An 18,625-nucleotide genomic window follows, 5' to 3' on the forward strand; every position below is an offset into this window, starting at 1 on the left:
AGCACCTCTCTTATGATTAAGGTTGAGGGAACTGGGCTTATTTAGCTTGGAGAAGAGAAGGCTCTGGGGAGACCTCATTGTGGCCTTTCGATACTTGAAGGGAGTGTATAAATAGGAGGGGGAACAGTTGTTTATGAGGGTAGATAGTGATAGGACAAGGAGGAATGGTTTTAAACTGAGACAGGGGAGGTTTAGGTTAGATATTAGGAAGAAGTTTTTCACTCAGAGGGTGGTGACTCACTGGAACAGGTTGCCTGAGGAGGCTGTGCGTGCCCCATCCCTGGAGGCATTCAAGGCCAGGCTGGATGTGGTTCTGGGCAGCCTGGTCTAGTGGTTGGCGATCCTGCATATAGCAGGGAGGTTGAAACTCAATGATCATTGTGGTCCTTTTCAACCCAGGCCATTCTATGATTCTAACAAATACAAGAGAGCAATTTATAAAATGTTGAAACATCATTCTAAAATGGAAAAAACAAAACAACAAAAAAAAACCCAAACAAACTGATTTTAAAGTAATTGAATCTCATATATTCTCTTCTTGATCACTTTACTTTTTTTACAATCAGCTGATATTAATGTGGCTGTATGGTGTGCAAAGAGTATCGTACTATGAAATTTGTCATTTTTCTGCTTAAATAACTGCTTTCACAGTATTGTAGGTTTTTTAGTAGCAATATTCACACTGTGATTGATTTCCTGCTGCTTTGGAAGACTTGGAACATACCAGTTATGTTTTGCTGATGCAAGTTGATCAGTCTCTTAAGTCTTTAAATGCACGTGGTTTGTAGACTGCATTTTAACTTAAGAATAGTCTAGGATAACACACTGGTCCATAGAAGAATCTGTGAGTATCTTACAAAGTACTTATTTTGTTTCTCATACAAAAACATGCTTTTGAGTAGGGATACTTGGTATGAGAATTAGGAGGGCGATATGGGCTCTCTAAATCTATTACCTATTGGAAATATATGAAGAGGAGAGATGAAGTGAAGGGCTTTTTCTCCCTTCCCACTGGAGTGACACGGCTAACTCTAGAATCACTCCTAGGATTGCACTGCTTTCCTCTAATCTTGTCAGATTTTGCTATTCTATATCTTCTGTGCCTGTCACAGTTCTCTATCCTGCCACCATTCTTAGCCTTTTTCTCACCTCAAGTTATCTGTTTTCTTCTGATTTCTCTTCTGTGTTTTCACAAATACTTCTTCAAGACAGGCTTTCATCCTATTCTCTTTTTGTCTTATTTTCCTTCCTTCTGTAGTGCTGTAACTATTGCTGCTGTCTCTTTGACTTGGTTCCTTTTGTTTCAGAAAAACACTGTCTTAGAACAACCAATTCTTTTTTTGTCTGTCATTTTGAGAACATGATGCAAATGCAGTAATGAACACTCAGTTTTACCTTATTATTCTGTTGGAGTTCAAAAAATCATTGTCTATGCAGCTTTAGCATAAATTGCATTCATAGTAGTTTCATGTGTAAACATTAACAAGAGGAGAACACCACGTGTTTGCAAAGGTAGTTGGGGCCATGGGAAGACAAGGGGAAAAGAACAGTTCTTTGTCATTTACACGGTACTGTTGCAAATGTTTGCTAGATAGCACGGGTAATTTTAGGGTGTAACTATAAACACTGACAGTCTTATCTTGCATGTTTTGTGTATATTCCTGAACCTTAAGCAAGATTAGGTGAAGAGTATTGTCACTATTATTCTTAGTTGGATTTTTTTCCTCTTTCCAGGTTGGAGCTGCTCTGAGGCCGGCATTTTCCCAAGACACACCATCTGATATAACTGCCAAGGCCTGCCAGGTACTGAAGAATATGCTCAGATGGTATAAGCCAAACTGAATGTGTTTTGTGCATTTATGCAGTAGATGTGTATGATTTTTCTTCCTGTTGGAAAAATGATGCAGAAGAGAACAATAGTAAATAGCTGGAAAGTATTGTAAGCCTAAGCTGAGATTTTTTTGCAGCATCTTTAGAGTCATCGGATAATATCCTTTAGTCTTTCTGAGATTAGTTATATCTCCACGTCAATTCTACACTTGTTGATAACTGGAAAAGAAAACAAAGAAACTGAGAAAAAGAAGAAAAAGAAAAAAAGAAAAATGCTTAGTAGGATGAATGAGAATGTATGCATTCAGATGGCTTTGTGTGATGATCTGTATTCACTAATCATGATTTAGCATTGAAGGAGCAAAGCTGATCTTTGTCCTACTTTTGAATGGATTTTGAATTTGTAACAGATTTCCAGCAGTCCTGTCCTGTCTATCTGCAGAGCCATGTGTGTAAATAAACCGTGTATTTGTTTTAAATATATCCATCATTCCAGGCCTTCCCTAAAGGAACTGGTTCTCTCAAAGCAAAATAAATTAGAGACAGGACAAGACTACCATCAGAAAAGTCTGTGAACTCTCTTTTCCCACCACTCTTCCTCCTCCCCCTGCTGTGTTTTTTCTTTATTTTGCTACTTTTTCTCATCCTTGCAGAATCACCACCAGAATTTGTTCTTTTTGGTGTAAAAGCAGCTGCATTTGTACCAAAAATCTTTTGTCTGGGTGTAAGCATACTTCAGAGGATGAATGCCAATATATAGCACTAGACAGAAAGTTGTGATCTGTTTGATCTTTGAGTTTTAAATGCCTGTTTTTAGTTTGTTCAATCAAAAAAATAAAAAATAAAAAAAAGAGCAGGAGTACGGCGATGCCCAACGGTGTGACCTCTATGTCAGGTGCTGACTCATCTAGAACGTGATACTGTTTGTTTCATACATACCGTATCTAAAACTTTTTATATTACTCATTTCTCAGTTCTGGATGTTTTCTTAAAGTTGTTGATGATCTTGGAAGCTTCTCATTAGTATGGAGCTTTAGCATGCAATTTGTGTTAGAGGTTTTTGAAGATAAACCATTATGAACTGCTGTGCAATACGACCTTCACTGTGAATGTGAAAACACACTACTTGAATGATTTGACCAGATGTGGGAACAGAATAAAAACTTTGTGATCACCTGTTTAGGGAGAATTTAGCTTGGAGAAGGCTCCAGGGAGACCTCATTGTGGCCTTCTGATACTTGAAGGGAACATATAAACAGGAAGGGGAATGGCTGTTTACGAGGGTGGATAGTGATAGGACAAGGGGGAATGGTTTTAAACTGAGACAGGGGAGGTTTAGGTTAGATATTAGGAGGAAATTGTTCACACAGAGGGTGATGACACACTGGAACAGGTTGCCCAAGGAGGTTGCGGATGCCCTGTCCCTGGAGGCATTCAAGGCCAGGCTGGATGTGGCTCTGGGCAGCCTGGTCTGGTGGTTGGTGACCCTGAACATGGCAGGGAGGTTGAAACCCGATGATCATTGTGGTCCTTTTCAACTCGGGCCATTCTGTGATGCCATGAATTGCAAACTAAGTATTTTCCATGTATACTGAGTTTCACTGTTTGCAATGGCTACTTATACACAGCCTTTGTAACCACTCACCTGAACAGTTCTGTTGTCATGAGTGGAGAGAAGAAAGGAAAATAACAGGTTAGAATGGTTGAGATTTTGTTGCTTTATTTCTTTCTATAGCTTTTTTTTTTAATAAAGTTATCTGTTTTTCTTGCTAACGGAGAATGATTCTAACTTTTGTTTAGGTATGTAGCGCATGGATAGGAAGTGGGGTTGTAAGTGACCTGAATGATCTCCGCCGAGTTCACAACCTTCTTGTCTCTTCTCTGGATAAAGTGCAAGCAGGAAAAGGATCCTCCAGCCAGCTTTACCGGGAGAGCGCCACCACTATGGAAAAACTTGCAGTTCTGAAAGCATGGGCTGAGGTAACCATTTCCTATTACATCCTCAGATGCTTGAAAAGATGTAACCCTAGCAGCATCAAACCCTGCTGGCTAGTCAGTCAGTTAGCCTTATATCTGCCATCCTCCTTTCCTACTGCAGTTCTACTCTTGGTGTGTTTTCATCTCGGTATATTTCTTGATTCTTTTTTTTCTGCCATTTTGTCTAGTGGTGTTCTTGTATTTTATTGTATTGTAGTACACTCTCATACCCTTACAATGTATTTTCATAAAATATCGCTGTTAACCAACTGGGAATTTTTTTTTTAGAGTTCACAATAAATTGCAGTCTACACATAGATCCTGCTGGGGAATGGCTGGAACAGCTAAAATCTTAATCTATCTACAAAAGAAAGAAGTACTTACATTGTCTTGCTTCCTGAAATGTTTGCCTGCTTTAGAGCTAGACGTCTAATTACATAAATTATATTTTGATTTCTTTTGGAGTAGTACTTTGAGGACCTTTGCATTAAATTTTCTTGGAAATTTACTTTAAAATTGCAAAGGGAAGTGTCAACAATTCAGCTATCTAAACCTGTTAGTCACCCCATACTGTTACATTCAGCTTTGATATGGAGCATCTGTTGTGTGAAGTCCCTAATTCAAAAAATGCTTATTTTTACTGTATTTTCCTGATACTTCTGCTTCCCATATTTGTGTGAAAATCCTTTTATAGCATATTTCTAAGATGAATGCATTAATGCTCTTGTATTCATGTAACCCACTAAAAGCCATTTTAATCTTTATGTATATCATACCTAATCTGTTCTGAGGAAGTGAGAATTGCTCTAATGGAAAGGCTGCTACTGTTTTTTTTTGTTTTGTTGTTCTGATTTCACAGTATGAATTTTTCATATCTCTGTTTCTCCTAGGTGTACGTTGTGGCCATGAAAATTAAGAAGGAAGCAGAAGCCAAACCAAAACGTGTTTTAAAGAGTACAGAGGAGGATGAGGATGATTTTGGTACAGTAGACGAGTTGCCACCTGACAGTTTGATAACACTTGTACAGCCAGAGTTGCCTTCACTTAGCCGTCTCTGGTTAGCTGCACTGAAAGATTATGCTCTTCTAACCCTACCAGCTGAATTTGCCACTCAGCTTCCACCAGATGGTAAATACTGAAATTTATTTTTGCATTGATTTGAAGAACAAAGTAAACCTCCTGGCTGATGCATTAAAATCCTTTAAGTTGCTTGGCAGACGTGGTTTTTCATCTGTTAAACAAAATAATACAAACAGTTTCTGTGTTTGTGTAATAGAAATGTATGCTGAAAGTTTGTGTGTTGGTTTTTCCTTCGATCTACAATGAAAAATTCTTTATCTGATTCACAAAGATGATTAAAACCATATTTTTGTAGAAATAGTAACACTTCTACACCTGTAATACTTTGACATCAAAAGCAAAAAGATGTTTACTTTAAGGAAACACAGTCTATGAGATTACAGTGGATGCTGTCTTATAATATTTGAGTGATCCGTATGAAAAATGCTGTAAGACCTGGTATGTTTGAGTGCCACTCTTGACTTTCTGCTTACTGTTCCATCACGGCCATTGCCCTTTGTGAGATGTACTAATGTTACTTCTTCAGAAAAAGTGTTGGAATGCACTGTCACAAACAAGGGCTACATCTGAATATCTACGTGATTAAACACACTCTGAGTAAATAACTAAGAAATTTGGAGTACATGCTTTTTATCTATTATTTGTGGAGAATTTCAGAGTTTACCTTTGCATAGAATTTCAGAGTTGATCTTTATTTTTCTCATTTAACAGGAGGAGCATTTTACACTCCTGAAACAATTGATACAGCTAGACTGCATTATCGAAACTCTTGGGCTCCTATACTACATGCAGTGGCACTGTGGCTAAACAGTACAGGGTTTAGTGCTTCTGAGTCAACGGAAGAGACTGCTGCAGCAATGCCTAATTCACAGAAACGTGCCACATCTATTATGTTAAACCAGACACCTGGAACTCCACCTACCACTAAATCTTTGCCAGAGTTGAACAAAGATCGAATGCACTTAATTTTGGGTAAGAGCTATGAATTTAGAGTGCAGTACCAACATGTTATGTTACTGAATGATATAGGAATGAGAAAATCTGTTTTATCTAAATTGAGGAATTTTAAAATGCATTATTTGTCTGGACAGTAATGTTTTTGAAATATCCGTCTCTCTCTATCTGTTGTATATTTCATAGCTTTGACAGAGTATTTGTCAGTGTGATTATTATGATTTTTATAGAGTAGTTGTGATGTAGTTGTGTATAGCTGATGAAGTGAACATTCTTCTTCTAATTACTGTTCTTTTCAGGTGTTAGCATACAGTTTCTCTGTTCCCCAAGACCTGAAGAGCCTGTTGAACATGTTACATCTTGTTTACAAGCACTTCACACTTTATTGGATTCCCCTTGTGCCAGGATCCATATTGCAGAGGATCAGGTACTGTATGAGCATGTTATGTCAGTTAACTTTCCTGGGTCTTGATCTTTCATTTATGATGATTACAAAACCTATAATTATTCTTGTGTGAGAGAAGTATCTGTTTGCTGTAAGCAATTGATGTAACAATTGGGAATTGTTAATCTCTAATTAGTATGTGTTTTGGTTTATTGTAGCTCCTTGGTGTTGAACTCCTGAGTGTGCTTCACCGACTCCTCCTGACTTGGGATCCTACTTCGGTCCAACTATTGGTTACAGGAGTTGTCCAGCAGATAGTAAGAGCAGCTCAGGATTATTTGCAGGAAAAAAGGAACACCCTAAGTAAGACTTCAAAAACATGGCTTGTTTTGCAGATTAAAGAAGCAATGGGCTTTCATATTGGAAAAGGGTCTCAAATGCATTATACTGTGGTTACACTGAGGAAGAAAATGCTGTATATTCCACAGACGCTGTAGCTGTGTTCATATTATCTGCTGACTTTTTAACTCTTGTAAGATGTATTTTCTCCTTCTCTTCATAATTCCAGTGGTCATTCTTTTCATGCCTCATTTTCTTGAACATGAGTGATGAAAATTACACTCAACAAACCACTCTAAGGTCTTAGTAATACATAGTTTCATGGAATCATTAGGATTGGAAAAGACCTCTAAGATCATCTAGTCCAGATGTTTCATTGATGTTTATCTGTTGACTGGATCTGAGCATTTCATTGACCTTTTTTCTGAAGTTTAGTGGTTTGGTCCCCTGTGTTGGGTGCTGTGGTTTGTTCCTGTCAGGATTGGCAGGCATAAGGTGAGCTAATTGCTGCTGGAACCAGTATGAAAATTTGATTACTAACCGAGTGGTTTGGTCTGGAAGTGGAGCAGACTGGCATCTTGGTTCTTCACTGTCATGTAGGGTGTGTCTTCAGCCAGAAGCTTTGAGAACAGGGTGTGCAAACAGGAGCAAGGAAAGACCTGCTTGTGCTGCCGAGCAGTGCTTCTCAAGACCGTATAAGACTGCTCGAGTCAGCATAATAATGGCAGTGACAGGCAGCAAGATGCAGCCTACTGTATTTGATTGAGGAACAGTCACCTCTGGCACATCAGAAATCTAATGACCTGCCTTGAAATTCAGATGAGACCCCTAATGTGACTGTACTCGAGGTGCTTGTCCATGCAGGGCTAGAGGTGAGGTTGATCTCATCTGTGGGATATGAAGGAAATGCGTGTGAAGGTAAGCAGACTGTGTAGAGTCTGGAAAGCCAAATGGGAGAAATGGCATATTCTTCACAGGGATCCTACAGAAGCAGGAGCCCAAGATGCATGCCTCAGATAAGGATGGACGGCCAAAGGCTATGCTGGAATATGGAGCATGCAACTCCTGCAGTGGTGGAGGCTGCAAGGTTGTGGCATCCAGCAACAAAAAGCTTTCTCTTGTCTCCAGTCATCTGGTTAGAGAGCATTATAGGACTGTCAAGAGAAAAACTAAATGTTGGAGTAGGCATCTGGGCCAGACATTCTTCTTTTCTGGATCAGAACTAGTACCAGTAAGAGGGACTGAAAGGTGATATAGCAGTCAAAGACTTGTCTTTTTTGCGATAGACTGCTTAATCAAGAAGAAGAGGTGGATGAAGCCATATTAAATCAACTGGAAGAAGCCTTCCAATCACAAGCCACGGGAGTCTCATGTAATCTTTTACTACCCAGCCATCTCTGGAAAGGGTAGCTCTGCAGGCTGCTAGCAATCTGAGACTTTCAGGAGAGTATGGATGTTCTACTTGTTCAGTTTTTTTTTTTCCCTCAGCATGAAAGCTAGGAAGACCAAATGAGGGACTTGCTCAGTGTGTCTACTGCTCACTAACACAGAAGAAATAGCTGGGATTATGAAGGTTTATAGTAGCCATTGCTGCAGCAGCCATGAGATAGTGAAGTTCAAGATCTTGAGGGAGATGAAGAAGGCAAGCAGCAGAGCAGAAGTCTTGGGCAGGCTTCAACTTTCACAGGGAGTTTGCAGACAAGATATTGTGATAAGCTTCCCAAAAGGGCAAGGGGGAGAGAGATGTTTTGTCTTCAGTGACAGGAAAAAAAAAAAAAAAAAAAAAAAAAAAAAAAAAAAAAAAAGCCCTACCTAAAAAACAGCTCTATCCAAAGTGCAGGACAGCAAACAAGAATAGCAGATCTTAGCTCAAATGCATCAAGAAATGTATGGACAGTGGAAGTGGGGACAGACTGCCCAGGAATACTAATGAAGACATCTGCCCCAGTCTTGAGGGATGGATTTAGGAAAGTCACAGTTTATCTGGAGCTGAGACTCATTATGAACGTCACACATGACAAGAAGGACCTTTATAGAAATGTTGTTAGCAAAAGCATCAAGAAAATCTTGGCCAGCCACTGAAGGGTATGCCAAAGTATATAGGAAAAAACAGAGGCACTTATCTTTTTTAGCTTAGTCCTCAGAGGTCATTGTGTCTAGTGGCAGAGTGGTGAACATCAGGTTAAGGACTGCTTAGGTAAAAGCTGGACATACTCTGGGACCAGATGGGATGCATTTAAGGGACCTGGCTGATGACATGCTAAGGCTTCTGCAGTCCCTTTGAAAAGTTGTGATGCTCAAGAAGGGTTTCCAGTGAAGGGCAAAAAGGTGATGTTATTTCTGACCTAAAAAAAAAAAAAAAAAAAAAAAAAGATATGCATGAGGGATGTTCTGGGATACTGTGGACCTGTAAGCTTGCCTTGATGAAAGATTTTTGGAGTTTAGTCCCTTTGGAAATCACTTCAGAGTTCAAGAATGTGACTGGGGAAAGTAAGCATAAACTTAGTAAGGTTAATAAAGCCTAATCGCCTTCTGTGATGAAATAACTAGCATTAGATGTAGTTGTGGTGGGTAATTACTGGGTGAATAATCTTGCAAAAGTTGTCTATATCACTGAAAAACTGGAGGGATGCGGACTGGATAGGTGGAGCTGTGCATGTCTGCAATGCTGAATACTCAGTTACTGAGCTGCATTAGAAGAATGGCCAGTAAATCAAGGGAAATTTTCACTTAAGCCTGTGAAGCTGTGTCTGGAACAGTGTCTTGTATTCTCAATCCCTTCTTTCCTATCCTGGGTAAGGGAGGTGTTGACTAAGTTTTAAGTCCAGTGAAGGTCCATTAAGATGCTTGGAAAGATAAAAATGGCAGGATGAGCAAGCTGAACTTATTTAGACAGCAGAAGAGAGAGTTAATAGGTGATTGAATGGCAATCTCCCCTTCTTAAGGGAGACTTGAGAAAAAAAAAACAAGCCAGGCATTTCTGAAAAGCATACGATGAGATGATGAGGCAATGGATAGAAGTTGCAGCAGAAATCCACATAGGATATGAGGAAAAAGCGTGACACCATGAGAGTGATGAAACAGTAGAATATGTACCTAGAGATGCTTTTTACCGAGCATCTTTCTGTTCAGCCATTCTTTTACCATTTATTTTAAAATCTCGTATTGGCTGTACCGTTTCCCATTATTGCTTGTTAAATTGGTTTCCAAGTGGCAACATGGCAAATACTTATTGTATCTGGTTAAGTTAGATCTGCCATGTTTTATTTTACTTCAAGGAAGAAGACTAAAACCTAAAGGACACGTATCTTACTAAGGAAAACTACTATGTTGTTCTGGCGCTGTATGCTGTTAGGAGAAAACTTAGCTTTTACCCATTTTTCTAAGTGAAAACAGAGAGGGGATTTTGTTAGAATTTGAAGAACCAGCATAGCTAAAGTGTTAGCTCTGTTCCTTCGTGTGAATTAATTGAATTGTTTGCTATCAGTCTGGTAAGTTGCTTTTTTCAAATCAGCGAATGTGAAAAGTCCAGCAATCATTTAAATTCACAGAGGCCCTGTGAGGGTAGTTCAGGCCAGTTTTGATGTGCTGAATCTCTGTTACTGTTTTATGGGAGAAGGCAGAACTGCAGCTGGCTGAGCTGCCATTCAAAAGAGAGACTTTCTAAACTGAATGCACCGAAATTGTGGAGTTAGACACAGAATCCTACTATGCTTTTCTGTTCTCTTATTTCATGGTCAGCTTAGGCTGAAATAAGATTTGTCAGTGTTGAGGACTCGATTTGTAGCCATTAAATTAAGAAAAATACTGTGATGACCATTTATTTGACAGTCATTGCCTTTAATTGTGCCGTTAGAATGAAAAAAATGCTGCATTTTTATTTTGTTACTACTTTTTTATTTCTAGTTCTGAATGGTTTTTTAAAACTATTGCTGCAATTACAGTTATTCTAAAGCATCCTAAACCCCTTTAAGTCCTCAAACTAGAACATTTATTTTGACATGAGCCATGTTTATAGTATCTTTGTTTGAAGCAACTTTTTTCTTTGATTTTTAACTTTTTAGTGTTTTTATGTAATCTTGGATATGGGTTCTCTTTTTCTAACTGTATCCTCAGCCATTCTTTCCTTTTTTTCCAGACGAAGATGATATTGGAGAAAAAGAAAATCCTCTTGCTTTAGGAGAGGGAGGTGAGAGTGGTGGTCTTGTACCTGGAAAATCTCTAGTATTTGCAGCCATGGAATTGCTCATGTTTATCCTGGTACGGCACATGCCCCATCTAAGTTCCAAAGTGTCAGATTCTCCAAGTCACGTTGCTGCCAAATCCCACCTTTCTGAGGAGAGTGCTCGTCTTGTGGCTGCCACTGTCACTATACTGTCTGACCTGCCTTCTCTCTGCTCTCCAGCAGGTAAAGTATTGACAAAGTACATGAATGGTTACTGTGTGGGATCTTGTGAGCTTATGATACTAAAACAAAATTACATTTTTATATGACAGTTAAAGTAATCTGTTGAGTGTTGCTTAGGCTCTAGAATAAACTAAGGAGCTCAGTCTTTTCCCGTGATTCAACATTAAGAAAATGGCTTCAAGTTTGCATGGGTGCTGAAAGTTTGCTGAGGAAATGAGCTCTATATCATTATGATTTTATTGTTTCTTTTTCCCAGTTCTTCTTTTTTTTTTTTTTTTTCAAACCTCATGATTTTGAAGCCTTTTGACCAATTTTAATCATGTTGTAAAAGATTGACCTCTCAGAAGTAATTAAATGTCTGAGAAGTTCAAGAGAAGCAGAAGCTTGATGAAAAAGAATACTGAGGAAAATCTAGCACAATTTAGCTCTGCTGCACTTTGCTTTTCAGCCATTGGCTGTCAGTCATCCCAGAAGTCACTCTAAACTAAATAAAGCTTTCTTCTGTCCAGGGAGGCTGTCACAAAGGATATGCATAAACTAGGATAATTGCACTTAGTGCAGTTCAGTAGTAAAGGACACAAATACGTGGGAAGTTTCTACAGATGTGAAAAAATGAGGCACAGAAAAGATTAAGAATTAAATATGGAAAGAAACTTAGCTGTCTGAAATGAGTTGTAGATTGATATTATGCACCTAAGCTCATTAGCACCCTTCTTTCATTCCTGCACTTGCTTGGAGTCTGTATGCATTATTGAAACTCCCTTTAATGAAGTTCCCATGTGTCTAAAGTCAGGTTGTGTTATTTGACCAGTACATGAGTTTGCCCAACTTGCACCTTTAGGGCTTGCTGCACAAAACTTACAGATTGCTTTTCTGATGAAATCAATAGCTGTGATAGATAGGAGGGAGGTCCACTTTGTCTCTTCTATAGAGTAATCAAATGGTTACAAATTTTACCCAAGAGATGAAATGCTCTGATGAACTTCCTTCTGACTTCTGGGGCTTGTGATACACACCAGCTTCCTTGGAAAGTACCTTGACTTGGATACCTGCTCACAGATCTGTTATTGTAGTTCTTTTTTTTATAAGACCTTAGACACATACAGATCCTGTTTCAGTATATTTAACACTCTGATGGCATCCATGAGAGAGTCTAACTTCTTTTTGCCATGTAGGGCAAATCTAATAGCTAATGATATAATTTCAGAGTACTGGTGAATGAATTTGGTGATTAAATGTTGAACTTAGTACTGTGTTATCTGAATTGCAGTTTGTCTTTCTAGCCATGTATATCCATTTTGGGAAAATTGAAGAAGTTATCTACTGCACTGGTTTGGAAATAACTTCAGAAATTCTACTTTGTCTTGTTTAGGTTGTATGACAGTCCTGCCTACTATCCTATTTCTGATTACAAGAGTATTGAAAGAAACAGCTGTAAAATCAGCAGACAATCAGGTCCCACCTCCAGTCAGTGCAGCACTTCAAGGGATAAAAACTATTGTTACTCTTCCAACAGTTAAGACTGATGAAACTCAAAACCAGTGGGCAAGTCTTATCCGCAGCACTTTGGCCTCTGTCTTGGAATACTCCCAACCTGGTAAGTGATTTCCCAGTGCAGAAAACCTGAAACAGAACTCGCTTTTGCTTTAATGAAAAAATAAGTATTGTATCTGCCTATAATTTAACAGGTTGTGTGCCTAAGGGCTGGGAGTTAAAAGTGGTGATAAATTGCTTCTAAAACTGAAATGGGAGGAAGATCTGAGTGCACGCAGCTTTAACTAGCAGGAGTTAGTAGGTTGTGTTGGAAGATGAGCACAACGTTGACTAAGAAAATACAGTTGTATGTTAGAAGTTCCCATCCCAGTTGTGTCTTGTTGGGTCTTTTCTTTGGCAGTATTGGTCATAACCTCCTATTAGAAATGCTGCTGTTTTGCAACTCAGGCTATTTTGCCACATTAGTTCAGACTTCTCTCTTCTGGTTTGAATCCCATTATAAAGTAAAAATTTTGCGCTTTAGATTTGCATTTAGGATAATTGTATCAGTCTTCATAGTTTCAGTGCCTTGTTTCTGGAACTTGAATTCTCCCTACTGATATCTGTCAGCATTTCTGACACTGGGTGAAGGTCTTGCAAGTAAAATCTGATGAATGAGTTCCAAGCTGAATTCACATCATTTCCTAGGTCATGCCTCAATTTCTCTAAACATGTTATCAAGGCTGGAGCAGACTATCATTTCTACTCCTCTTTTCCTTTTTCCACAAGATACCTTCTAGCTTAAAGGAAAGGAGATTTTTAGTTGCTGAAACAGTAGAAAGAACCCATCTGTTTACTGAGACTAATTGTTCAGTACAGTACACGGACTCAACGCCTTGAATTAAACCTCAAAAAAGCAGTCTATATCTTATAAGTGCTTGCTGACAAGATTTGCGTAGTCTTAATGAATAGTGAGTGTTAAAGTGAATGCGTATGAAGACAGCAGTGGATAATTGTGGCAAGGTTCATGCTGGAGTAGGAGATTTGCAATTCTGTTGCAAGCTTTTAGTGGTTAGAAAAAAAGTCATACGCCTGCCAAAAAAAAGTCTGTTACCCACCCCAGGACTTCTGCTGTGTCTTGTTTAGAGAACTACAGGCTACTTCTGTTGGCTCACATTTGTCCATTGCCTTGCTCTTCAGAAAGTGAAAAAGATGTAGTCTCAGCTGCATGGTTAGCAAAGAGAGATACAAAGAGTTGTCATTCACTTAATGGCAGTTCAGCCAAAAAGACATCCCATTACATCCCTGAGGATCCATTTATAATCTGAAGAGAAGCTTGAATGGAGTTACTCATGTGAGATAGGTAATTGCAAATGATCCTGAAAATGTCTGAAGGGGAAGGATCGGTGCATTTGTGTTATCTGAATCAAAATTCTAATTTGATCTGTCATATCAACTCTCGTCTTCCAGCCTTTTGTTACTGTAGAGTCTCTCCACTTCATCTTTCCGCAAACATTACTGCCTTTGTGCTTTATGCAGACTTCTGAAATCTTTCTCAGTTCCTTGCAAGGGTGTAAATTTTCCTGTTCCTTTCCAGTCTTCTGTGAAGTGAAACACATCACACAAGAATATAAGCAAGGTCTGCTGCATGCGGTTTTGTTTCTTATTTTAAAAAACATTAAAGCAAAGAAACCCCCCCACAAAAAGCACTGACAGAGCACCACCATGTTTCTCACTTAATGCTTGGAGTCATTTTCTGAAGTGAGTTTTCACATCATGGCTAAGCCAATCTAACAAGTAGCTGATAACTGTAAAAAGGATGTCATGCCGTCCTTGGTTTTGCTGACTATATAGATGTTGCTGCTTTGGTTCTGCTCTTCCTTGAGAGTCTAAGCAATTTAGCCAACAAAACCAGCAGAAAAGTACTTAATTTTCTTTTCCCCTGCTTGTGTATCTTCAAGAATGATATCTATGAAGAGCTGGTGCAAGCAGAAAAAGGATGACAGTTGCAAGTACAGATGAATTTGAAAAGAAGGGAAGGTTAAAATAGGACTACCGCTTTTTTTGGCGACAGGTAGATGTCAGATCAGCCTATCTGTTATATAGAAGCTCGTGGTAAGTGAGAGTTGTTGCTGTGTTGGTTATCAGTTTTTTACTCTGCTGAATCAGCAGAAGGGAACAAAAAAGGAAAGTCAACTATATTTTTAATAGGGAAAAGATTTCAAAAATACATTTTCACCCTTTGTTTATACATGGGAAACAAAAATGTGGCTTGTTCAGAGAAAAAGTGTGGGTGATGTTTTTGGCTTGGTATTTGTTTTGGAAAGTTCGAATCACTCTATTAAAAGAGGCTTTGGAAAAGAGTTGCTCAGCTTTAAATTCTCAGCCACAGTCAATAACAACAGAAAAGTGATTCAATAATGAGTAAATGTGTACTTGTATGCAGTTGCAAGTTATTTCAAATACATTTCTTTTTAAGTTTATCTGCATCCATTGCATTTTACTTAAATTCTGAATGCTTTTCAGAGTAATTAACTTCCCGTTTGTTGTTTTTCAGAAGCCTCTAAGCCTGTTCTCGATGAAGTAAGCGTGCTTACAGCTATTACTCTCTTCCTTTGGTCAGCAAGTACTGAAATAATTGGAGTACAGTCTTTACAGAATGGATGTATAAACAGATTTAAAAATGCATTAAATTCCAGTGATCCTTGGGTAAGATCATGATACAGGAATTTGAATGATATGCAGCTGGAAAAAATAGTAATTGTAATATATTTACTATGTTTCCTGAATGTTTTGTGATGGTTTTACTTCAGAGACAAATCCTGCTTGTCAAAATAACTAGAATTTTCATTGTTGCATTATAGAAACTCCATAATGAACAAAAGAAACCAAACAAAGTGCTTTTTGGTAATGTTTGTGGCCTTGTGCCAGGTTTATGACTTGCAGCTTTCAGGAAAAAAATATCTTTGAAATGTTTAACAAATGAAAAAGAATGGTTACTGGAGAGCAGTGACAGTAAAACTGATCTATTGTAATACAAACTAAACCATGTTTTCTGCAGATAAAATTACAGCCCACATTTCTGATGAACTTTCTTCTGTGCAAAACCTACGCTTACTTTATATGTCCATACAAAATCCAGTTGAGAAAAATCTAATTCTGTGGTCACCATCAAAGCCATGTACAGCTTGTGAATCATCTTGCTTGATTGCTCTTCTGTCCTTTGGTTTGTCTTTATGAATTGTTTTCTGAATTATCTTCTTACTAATGTGAGAAACAAAAAACTTTTAGCCTAGTTTTGCTCAATCAGATCAATATGCTTCATAGTTAAGCTTGAGTATTCCGGCCATGTATGTAGCAGTTTAGTTGAGCAGCTACACAAATCAGCAGGTAGGAACTAAAAATAAGTAAACTAAATCTATAATGTTTCCACAAGCAAGTACTGCAGAGATTCCTCAGAAGAAAATGCTGACGTGTTTAGGGTCACATCAAGACATTTAGAATCCTCTTCAGAGCGAGAATTCTTCTCTTAATCAGAGTTGGCATTTTCCAGCAGAGACAAGAAACTCAGTTGGTTCTTTGCTGAAGCCTAACTTTGAATGAAAAGCTGCTTACGATTTTAGTGTGTGAATGGAAGTGTCAGCTCTGTGAAGTGGAAACTTTTACTTCTTACTCTCTCTCAGCTCTGAATAAACACACAGACAGTGAAAAGAAGTACATCTTTGCCCACCCTGCTGGAAAGCTGTCAGTGAGCAGGAACTTAGCACTAATTCTGTAATTCAAAGGAAATGCTTTGACAGGAACCAGATTGTGTCCACTCTCCTCACTGATGTGCAGAGCATATACTCCGTGATGTATGTTGTTGGTTCATTGTATTTTTAAAGTATAAAACAGTTGCTGCTGGGTTCACTTACTAGACACTTATAATAGAAGCATTGAGCCAATTTGGAAACAAACGAAAACCAACTCTTCTAAAGAAATACCATTGTCTTAAAAGAAGGTACAGAAACATTTTTGAAACTACTTGCAGAAGACTGAAGGGATAGATATGCTGCACAGTAGTGTCTTTAAGGCAAGTTCATTTCCTGGGGCTGTGGGCTCTCGTTTTGATAGATCCTTCTCTCTTGATGCTAATTAGTAAGTTTTACAGGAGAGTGTGCCTTAGAAGAAGCCCTGGTTTTACCTCTCAGGAGTTTTTGGAAAACTTCTGTGAATGTGGAGTAGTCAAAAGTTATATACATACACGTATAACTGAATACGCTTTAGTGAAATTCTGCTGTCAGATGCAGTTGTAAAACTGCACCTACTTCAACTATGGATGCATGTTTAAAAAAAACAAAGCAAAACCCCAGCAAAACAGCCCCTTACTCCTTATTTTTTAAAGTTAATAACCTTAACAGCTAGTAAGGAGTTTTAAAAATGTAAGCAGGAAGAGGAAGGAATTACTTGGAGTGGTATGGAGAGATAGGGGAATCATTTATTGAAAGCAGTCAGACCTTGCACAGCATATTTTCTACCACGGAGCTCTCTTAAAAAGCATGGAATGGTATTTGAGAAACTGTTATTATTTCAGGCTTTAAACATTAAGCTGAAAAGAAAACTTGCAGTCATATATTAACTGCAAAGTGAGCTGCCTAACTTGTGTTTTCTTACTATTAACTTTTATTTAGTATTTTTGTTTATGCATCTCTTTTTCAGTTATCCCCTCACAGATCTCTGTATTTAACAATACTTGGGGATATTCCTGTACAGAACATGCTTGATAACTCATCCTGTTCTAGCTTGAGTGTAGTTTGAAAGCCTGCAGTGTTTTATCCTCATACTTGCTGTGGGGCTTTACCTTTTCAAAGGGTCAGCGTTGTTTGTGTGGCATTTTGGAGCAAGATTTTTGTGAACCCAACTCATGTGCATTCTAAACAAGATTATCAGTGAGTTGTTTTCCCAAATGTTAACTTCAATATTTCCTGCTTCTAGTAGGAAAAAGGAGGGCTGGGGAAGGAAGGGAAAAAGGAAGGATGGAAGGAGAGGGTTCTGTGATCCAGCTTAGTCTATACCAGCACAAGATGGAGACATAGAAGGATGTACCTGCCACTTCTGGCCTCAGCCTTGGCTTATGTTAGGGCAATAAGATCACTTTGAGATCTGAATCACTTTTGTAGACCATGTTACTCGTCTGAGACTGGAAAAGTATGTAACGATTTTGAAGATACTTCTACTCTTCATGTTGATAGTTATGAAACTTTAAAATGTAGTTCTCTATGGACCTATGTGATCATTTAGTATGACACTATCTGTCCCTTTCTTTTCTGAGTTCATGCTGACCACCATTTTATACCTGCAGTTAATTCTAATTGCCTTCTTTTATTGAAAACTGCGTTATTTTAGCAAACAGCCTGTTTTGTTCTTTCCCTTATTCAGTGTTTCCTTCCCACTTACTCTGTTGTTTTGGGTTGGTTTTTGGTTTGGCTTTTTTTTTGGTTTTTTTTTGGAATCACATGTATCTAACACACACAGATAGCTGATTGTATTAGAATTCCTTGAGTTAGCAAGTAACTAGGAGGACAATGTATTTATCTTGATTTGATTAGGTTCAAGCCAAGTGTTACCAGCTTCTACTTTCTGTGTTCCAACATACCAATCGCGCTCTGTCGACTCCATACATTCATTCATTGGCCCCTATAATGGTTGAGAAGTTGAAAGCTGTGGAAAGGAACCGCCCAACCAACAACCTGGAGCTGTTAGCAGTCCAGGAAGGGATTAAAGTCCTTGAAACATTGGTTGCCCTTGGTGAAGAGCAGAATAGTAAGTATTTAGTTTTTCTAGATAAATGTGTAATTGTAAAATAAAATGTTGAACATTAGAACTCTTGCAGATTGATGGCATACTTGCAAAAAAAAATGTCTAATGCACTTTCATAATTCCATTACTGGAACCTGTGTATACACGCACATAGCATGTACAGTGTGATACAGTGTAGCATTTCAGTTTCTGGTAATTCCAAAGCAAAATTTAAGTGTGAATTGAAGTAGTGGTGCTTTCTTGTATTTAAAAATGAGTAGTACATGCTGTTTAAATTCACTTTTTCCTGATGTTAAATGCTATTTATTTTAGCATCATTTTTATCAGCTTAGTTCTACCATCTCAACAAAGCTTATTTAAAGAGACCAAGAAATAAATTG

The 18,625-nt window shown here is 38.2% G+C and overlaps 1 protein-coding gene across 4 annotated transcripts in view; it reads left to right on the plus strand.

Moving 5' to 3' along the window:
* Positions 1-18,625, plus strand: part of HEATR5B (HEAT repeat containing 5B) — a 54,890-nt gene that overhangs the window by 32,379 nt on the left and 3,886 nt on the right. For 3 of the 4 annotated variants that reach the window (XM_025149416.3, XM_015283750.4, XM_025149415.3), the window contains exons 26-35: positions 1,735-1,803; positions 3,631-3,810; positions 4,698-4,935; positions 5,599-5,859; positions 6,141-6,268; positions 6,445-6,589; positions 10,704-10,973; positions 12,346-12,570; positions 15,004-15,155; positions 18,035-18,248. In XM_025149416.3, the coding sequence (XP_025005184.1) occupies positions 1,735-1,803; positions 3,631-3,810; positions 4,698-4,935; positions 5,599-5,859; positions 6,141-6,268; positions 6,445-6,589; positions 10,704-10,973; positions 12,346-12,570; positions 15,004-15,155; positions 18,035-18,248 (1,882 nt within the window). The remainder of the gene's footprint in view (positions 1-1,734; positions 1,804-3,630; positions 3,811-4,697; positions 4,936-5,598; positions 5,860-6,140; positions 6,269-6,444; positions 6,590-10,703; positions 10,974-12,345; positions 12,571-15,003; positions 15,156-18,034; positions 18,249-18,625) is intronic. The other variant, XM_025149417.3, reaches the window with a different exon arrangement.

This window comes from Gallus gallus, chromosome 3, assembly GCF_016699485.2.
Source record: "Gallus gallus isolate bGalGal1 chromosome 3, bGalGal1.mat.broiler.GRCg7b, whole genome shotgun sequence".
In the NCBI taxonomy this organism is placed as follows: domain Eukaryota; kingdom Metazoa; phylum Chordata; class Aves; order Galliformes; family Phasianidae; genus Gallus; species Gallus gallus.